At 44.0% G+C, this 7,975-nt stretch overlaps 1 protein-coding gene across 1 annotated transcript; it reads left to right on the forward strand.

Annotated features, from left to right (window-relative positions):
* Window positions 1-396: 396 nt before the first annotated feature.
* VSIG10 (V-set and immunoglobulin domain containing 10) lies at window positions 397-7,554 on the forward strand (the record flags this gene model as incomplete). Its single annotated transcript, XM_044683911.1, has 4 exons — window positions 397-702; window positions 3,007-3,270; window positions 6,617-6,910; window positions 7,444-7,554. Coding segments are annotated over 4 exons (975 nt in total), but the record flags the coding sequence as incomplete, so codon positions are not given.
* Between the last annotated feature and the right edge of the window lie 421 nt (window positions 7,555-7,975).

A 7,975-nucleotide genomic window follows, 5' to 3' on the forward strand; every position in this document is an offset into this window, starting at 1 on the left:
TTTTTTTTAACCCTCAACTTCTGTGTATTGGCTCCTAGGTGGAAGAGTGGTAAGGGTGGGCAATGGGGATCAAGTGACTTGCCCAGGGTCACACTGCTGGGAAGTGGCTGAGGCCAGGTTTGAACCCAGGACCTCCCGTCTCTAGGCCTGGCTCTCAATCCACTGAGCTACCCAGTTGCCCCCCACCATGTCTTCTTAATTAGAGAAATTTGTACTATTGGGCATTCATTGCTTTGGAGTGTAATACACCTTCAAATGATTTGAGATTATGCCCATATGGGGAGCTCTTTATATTTACTTCTTGCTGTCCATGTTGACTGTTCTGATATCAGAATTACCAAGAAGCCAACTTTTAACTGTTTTTCTTTTTCTCCCTCCTTGTCACTTTCATTCCAGGTGGCCCCAACCAGATCAATATCAACATCTCCCCAACGGGAATCCACCCAAATGGCTCCCTCTTTGTGGTCCGGGGCTCCCAGGTGACCTTCAACTGCAGCAGCAGCTCCCACCCTCCACACACGGTGGAGTGGTTCTTCCAGCCTCCAGGGGCCAGCAATGAGTCCTTTGGACCCAACAATGAGACTGTCAGCTATTTCGTGCTCCACAACATATCGCCCACATATCAGGGGAATTATACGTGTGTGGCCAAGGATATGCTCAGCAAAAGGGCTCACAGAGTGACCTCTGAGATCCTGGTGTATTGTACGTAAGAAGCCTTTCCTCTTGCCTGTCGCTGGGACCACACTTAATCCGGAATGCCCACAAGCTCGTCCATCCATTCCCTGGAGACCTCCATGCCCCTCATATTTTTATGCCCCAAAACAGTCTCCAGTGGGCTTATACATTTATTCATAGGGTCACAGATGTAGTCCTGGGGAATCTTAGAGACCATTGAGTCCATCTCCCTTAATTTACAGATAAATTAGATACAGATTTACAGATAATTTACATATAAATGGAGGCAAACAGGGCAAAATGACTTGCCCAGGATTACACAGTTGGTAAGAATCTGAGGTAGGATCTCCCAGACTCCATCCATTACACCATCTTGTCATTTATTGCTTTCCCTTTAGAAAAATTATATTGTCTTTTGTTTTCACACCCAACATTTATCCTTAATCTCCCCTGCTGCCCTTCCTAACAAATATTCAATTATATTTATATATAATATATTTAGATAATAATATTTAAGGGGGCAGCTGGGTGGCTCAGTGGATTGAGAGTCAGACCCAGAGATGGGAGGTCCTGGGTTAAAAATCTGACCTCAAACACTTCCTAGCTGTGTGATCCTGGGCAAGTCACTTGACCTCCATTGCCCACCCTTACCACTCTTCTGCCTTAGAACCAATACCCAGTATTGATTCTAAGACAGAAGGTAAGGGTTAAAAAAAAAAAGGAATAACATTTAAGCAAAACTAACTTACACATGGATTCTGGTAGGTAATTCTTCATTCAAAACCCAAGGTCCTCTACCCCTTTACTGAGAGGAGAGAAATGGTTCATTTTACTACTTCTCCAAGATGGTGATTCTTCATTCCACTTTATCAGACTTTTATAGATCTTTTATATTTACAGATTTATATTTACAGATCGTTTATATTATTTATTGGCATTGTTTAATATTATTCTCCTGGTTCTGCTTTCTTCATTCTTCATCAGTTCATATAAATCTTCTCACACTTCTCTGAATTCCTCATATTTGCTGTGTCTCATGGTATAATACTATATTCCACTATATAGCCACTAGGAACTTAGGATCCTCCCCTTAGAAGGGACCTCCCTCTCTCCTCTGTACCCATCTTCCCTGGCCACCCACCCTGAACCCCAGCACAACAGGTGGGAACCTATAACTTCAAACTCAAATAGAAAAGGACATAAAAAACCAGAAATTAACATTATGTATGTTATATTATATATTTTTTTATGTTGTTAAACATAATATTTTAGTCTGGTTGAGCCATTTTTGCAGGTATGGCAGATAGAGAGTTGACTTTGGGGTCAGGAAGACCCAAGTTCGAATTTCACATCTGCCATCGATTATCTGTTGGGCAACTCAATCTATCCGGGTCTTGACTTCTTTGTCTATAAAATGAGGAAGGGGGTCTCTGAGGTCCCTTCTAACTCAAGATCTCAAATCATGAGTCCCAATCAATGCTTATTCCCCTTAGGAATACTCACTAAGTGTCATGAATTTAACTTCTCAGTGCCTGACAGTAATTTGCAAAACAGTTGACATAAGTGCTTCTGGGACAAGAATTTCCTCATTGGGCATTCCTCAAAGCAATGAAATGATAGGTCCAGACCAAACAAAATTTAAAGTGGACTAATATTGGTTGGCCTCTCCTAGACATACATTAATTGTGTGGGGCTAAAACATGGGATTATAATAAATGTCACGGGGAAACAGATCTTGGTTTGAAATTTTGTATTTACAATCCACAGAAGGGAAAATCTGCATATGTAAAGGGAAACATTGACTCTTCTTAAGAAACTGATACTCATCCTTTAGTTGAAGGAGAGAGGAAAGTTTTGTGATAAATGGAAAAAATATCACTTGCCAACTTGCAGAGCTAACTAGGGCAAGGTGATCTGGGCATTTGCCCAGGGTGCTAAATTTTGAGGGTGCTGAAAGTAGCTCCAGACATTTTGCAGCATGGGAAAAACAGAAATGAGCATGTTACAAGAATAATAATAAAATAGAAAACAATTAAAAAAAACTCTTCTCTGATCCCACCCTGCTCTATTTGCACTTACACCCATCGGAGCATATATTTTTGAGTCATTCGCCCTAGGCACAAAAATCTACCCTTAGTTACGTTTCTGCCCATTCCCTTTATTGAGAAGAGAAAAGGGAATTTTTTGGGGTGTGGGGAGTTGCCAGAGATTTTAGCTGCATCAAGGTACTGCTGCCTGGGGTTCACCCTTTTTTTCTATCTCAGCTATATCATGTGAAAAGATGAACTGGTGCCCAAGGGAACCAGCTAGAGATGTCCTTGTGTCTCGCAGATCCTCCTCAGTCAGCCCTACATTGCCGGGCAGAGACGGCTCCTGAGGGGTTCATGCTACAACTCATGTGCCAGTGGACTGGAGGATATCCAGATCCCGTCTTCCTGTGGACCGAAGAGCCAGGGGGCTTGATCTTGGGCAATTCAAGCCTGGGTGTGGAGAGACTCAATCGGTCCCAGTTGTCTGATGGCAAGAAGTTCAAGTGTCTTGGAAATCATATCGTGGAGCCAGGGATGATGGGAGCCAGCTGCACGGTCCAGATAAGTGAGTCCCCCATGGAAGAGGGATTGCCATTCCTTCATAGGATGTCTAGGAAATAAGGAGTATTTGGGGGCTTCCCCTTTCATTCCCCCCCCCCCTTTCAGTCTTTCTCCCTTCTTTCCTTCTCTTATGAACTTTGCAAACATTTAATCAGGTATATTGGTTCTAGCTGTGTGTCTAGTGACCTCTGACCATTGGTCAGCCTCTTCCCTAAAGGTAAAGCCAGGAAAATGTGTTTTCCCACAAACTTTGCACAAGGAAGGTCTTTTTTTCCCCCAGGATGGAGGTATCACTTTCTTTCTCTGGGCGCCCATAGAATACACACGGTCTTCATTTTTGACTTTCCAGATCTTTCTCTTTTTAATTTTTTTTTAATTTTTATTTTTTTTAAACCCTTAACTTCTGTGTATTGGCTCACAGGTGGAAGAGTGGTAAGGGTGGGCAATGGGGGTCAAATGACTTGCCCAGGGTCACACAGCCAGATCTTTCTCTTTTAAAATAAAAGCTTACAGTTTTAGTGTTTTATATATGTAAATATTATCTCAATGTTTCTCCATATATTGTAAATGAGTATATATTTGTCTGTGTGCATATATGTGTGTTTATAGTTTATTTCGGGCAGCTAAGTGGTGCAGTGGATAGAGTGCCAGGCTTGGAATCAAGAAGGTCTGAGTAGGGGGTAGCTAGGTGGCTCAGTGGATTGAGAGTCAGACGTAGAGATCAGAGGTCCTGGGTTCAAATCTGGCCTCAGATACTTCCTAGCTGTGTGACCCTGGGCAAGTCACTGAATCCCCATCGTCCAGCCCTTACTGCTCTTGGAAGCAATATATAGTATTACTTCCAAGACAGAAGGTAAGGATTTTTTAAAAAATGTATTAAAAACCTCACACTGCCTAATCATAATGACCAAGCCTGTGTCCCAAAAAAGACAAAATAAAAGTCACTTTGCTCTCTTTTTTTTTGCAAAGGAGAGGAAGTATGATTTCAGACTTAATTGATGTCTCAACACACAGTATAAAATAAGGATTAAAAAAAAAAAGGTCTGAGTTCAAATATGGCTTCAGACACTAACCATGTGATCTTGGGCAAATCATCTAATTCTGTTTGTCTCAGTTTCCTCATTTGTCAAATGAACAGGAGAAAGAAATGGCAAACCACTTCAATATCTCTGCCAAGAAAACCCACAATGGGATCATGAAGAGTCAAAAACTTACTAGCTGTGTGACCCTGGGACAAGTCGACTACTTCACCCTGTTTGCCTCAGTTTTCTTATGTGTCAGATGAAGTGGAGAAGGAAATGGCAAACTAGCTCTGTGACTCTGGTCAAGTCCCTTTACTCTGTTTGCCTCAGTTTCTTCATCTCTCAAATGAACAGAAGAAGGAAATGGCAGAGCAGCTATGTGACCCTGGATAAGTCACTTCACCCTGTTTGCCTCAGTTTCCTCATCTGTCAAATGAACAGGAGAAGGAAATGGCAGAGTAGCTGTGTGACCCTGGACAAGTCACTTCACCCTGTTTGCCTCAGTTTCCTCATCTGTTAAATGAACTAGAGAAGGAAATGGCAGAGTAGCTGTGTGACCCTGGACAAATCACTTCATCCTGTTTGNTGAACAGGAGAAGGAAATGGCGGAGTAGCTGTGTGACCCTGGACAAGCCACTTCACCCTGTTTGCCTCAGTTTCCTCATCTGGCAAATGAACTGGAGAAAGAATGGCAAACTTCTCTGGTATTTTTACTAGGAAAATCCCAAAAGGAGTTGAGTCAAAAATGATTGCAATGACTGAACAACAATATGGTGAGAAGGGTCCCAAGCAATGTGGTGGCCATGTAAGTAGAGAGAAGGGGAAGGATTGTAGGCAATGCTGGCAAGATAGAATCAGTAAGGCTCAACAACTGATTAGCCCAACGAGAGAAAAGAGCCAAATAATCATGAATTTGAGATTATGAATCTGCTGACCAGATGGATTCTGGTGCCCTTGATAAGTTAGGGAAATTTGGAAGATGGGATTGGTTTAGAGTGAAAAGATGATGAGTTCTTAAGTCTGAAATGCAGCTAGGACATCGGGATGGGCTGGTCCAGCAGGCAGCTGGTGATCTCAGGAGAGAAATTGAGGTTGGAAGTGTAGATCTGGGAGTCTTCTGCAAAAAGGGTGATACTTAAGCCCATGGGTGAGAATGAGAGCAACAAGGAAGAGAGGAGAGAATAAGAGGATCTAGCCTGAAGAAGTTTGTTGTTGTCCATGACCCCAAGGACCATAGCTCTCCATGAAGTTTCCTTGGCAAAGACACTGGAGTGGTTTGCCATTTCCTTCTCCAGTTACAGATGAGGAAACTGAGGCAAATAGGGTACAGCAGCTTGCCCAGGGTTACTTAGCTGGTTTGCCACTTCCTTCTCCAGGTCATTTTACAGCTGAGGAAACCAAGGCACACAGGATTATATGACTTGCCCAGGTCACATAGCTAAGATACTGGAGTGGTTTGCCATTTCCTTCTTCAGCTCATTTGATGGATGAGGAAACTGAGGGTACAGCAGCTTGCCCAGGGTTACTTAGCTGGTTTGCCACTTCCTTCTCCAGGTCATTTTACAGCTGAGGAAACCAAGGCACACAGGATTACATGACTTGCTCAGGGTCGCATAGCTAAGATACTGGAGTAGTTTGCCATTTCCTTCTCCAGCTTATTTGACAGATGAGGAAACTGAGACAAACGGGGTTCCCTGATTTGCCCAGGATCAAACAGCTAGGAAGTATCTGAGGTCAAATTTGAACTCGGGACCAAATATCTCCTGTCCCCTGAACCTTGAGAAATGACCATCCAGACCCTGCTTAAAGACCCCCAAGGAGGAGGACCCAGTCCCTCCAGAGGCACCTCCTACCACTTTGGGACAGCTCTGGGTGTTTGAAAGTTCCTTCTGAAACTGGGTCTAAATTGGCCTCTTTAAAACTATCAGGTTTAGTAGATTAAAGTCACATTTTGGAGAGCCTTAGAAGTCAGGATAAGGAGTGTGTGTGTCCTTCATTTAGTGGTTTAGGGATCATCTGCCATTTACTCCCCAAACTTTAGGGAAGCAATTCTTGGTGGCAGAATAGTAAAGGAAGGCGTGTTCGATTTGGAGTCAGAATCTGGATTCAGATCTCAGCTTTGCTACTTTCCATGTAATTCTGGGCAATTTGCCTGATCTCTATAAAATGAATGGGGTTGGTCCAAATGGCCTCTCTGGTTGCACCCAGCTCTGGACTCTTTAAAGAAGAGGCTTTTCCAGGAATTTCCCCTGGAATCTTGGGGAATTTGGCCCAGGCTCAGGTGCATAAACATTGGTCTTTCTTTCTCTCCCTTTTCGTGACCACCAGATGGTCCCATGCTGCAGTCCGAGCCAATGAAGACCTGCTTCTTGGGAGGCAACGTGACTCTCACCTGCGAGGTGTCTGGAGCCAACCCCCCGGCCAAGATCTCCTGGCTTCGGAACCTCACCCAGCCCGGGGAAGAGATCCTGCCCAGCTCCCGTTACCTGATTACACACGAGGGTCCCGTGTCCACCCTCACCATCCTCAACTGCTCCCAGGGTGTGGATGAAGGCTACTATGTCTGCAGGGCAGAGAACCTGGTGCACGTGAGGGAGCTGGACATCTGGCTCGCTGTGAAAAGTGAGTTTGAAGGGACAGCGAGCAGGTTCAGGGGAGAGAGCGCCAGGACTGGAGATGGGGGGTCCTGGGTTCAAATTTGGCCTCAGATGTGTCCTAGCTGCGTGATTCTGGGCAAATCACTTAGTCCTGATTGCCTAGCCCTTACTGCCCTTCTTTCTTGGAACTGATGCTTAGTACTGATTATAAGACAGAAGGTAAAGGGTTAAAAAAAATGAAAAAGAGGTAGAAGTCTAGGGGGACTGGTATAACTCTTCAGCCACTGCATGAGTGCAAGAAATAATAGCCAGAATTTATATAAAGCTATACAGATATTATCTCCTTTGCTCCTCATACCAAATATTTCCTACTGTTATGACCCCCATTTTATAGATGGAAAAACTAAGGCTCCTACAGGTTAAGTGACTTACCCAGGACCATGCAGGTTTCAAATGTCCAAGGCAGGTTTCAAACTCACATCCAAGTTCTTGACTCCACATTGAACACCTGCACTCCCTAAAAACCTAGTTGTTTTTTGGGTTGCCTTTTCTTTGCAGAACCTTTGAACATTGGAGGCATCGTGGGAGTACTCGTGATCTTGCTTCTGTTGGTAGTGGGCATAATCTCAGGTTCTATATTGTACTACAGTCCAAATATCTGCCTGAAAGGTAAGAGCTACTTGGTGTCCTTCAGGGTATCACCAAAGAGAGCCAGGAGAAGGAATTCCCCTTCTTCTTCCCAGCCTAAATCCTGCCTTAAACTGGGGCCAAAATGTGGGATTCTGCCCAACCTCCACATTGCTTTCCCTGCTTTCCATATGGGCTCTCCTGGCCAGAGGGTGGTTATAGCATTTTTCCATGTGTGTTCTTATGAAAATGTCCTGTGAAGAACTTGTTTGACCTCAAATAATGAATGACAGTAAATACTAAAAATACTAATCAATCTCTCTCTCTCTCTCTCTCCCTCCCTCCCTCTCTCCTCTCTCCCTTTCTCTCTCTCTTCCTCCCTCCCTCTTTCTCCCTGCTTCCCTCCTTCTCTCTCTCTCCTTCTCTCTCTCTTTCTCTCCTCTCTCCCTCTCTTTCTCTCCCT

Source organism: Gracilinanus agilis, unplaced genomic scaffold (assembly GCF_016433145.1).
Source record: "Gracilinanus agilis isolate LMUSP501 unplaced genomic scaffold, AgileGrace unplaced_scaffold38262, whole genome shotgun sequence".
In the NCBI taxonomy this organism is placed as follows: Eukaryota; Metazoa; Chordata; class Mammalia; order Didelphimorphia; family Didelphidae; genus Gracilinanus; species Gracilinanus agilis.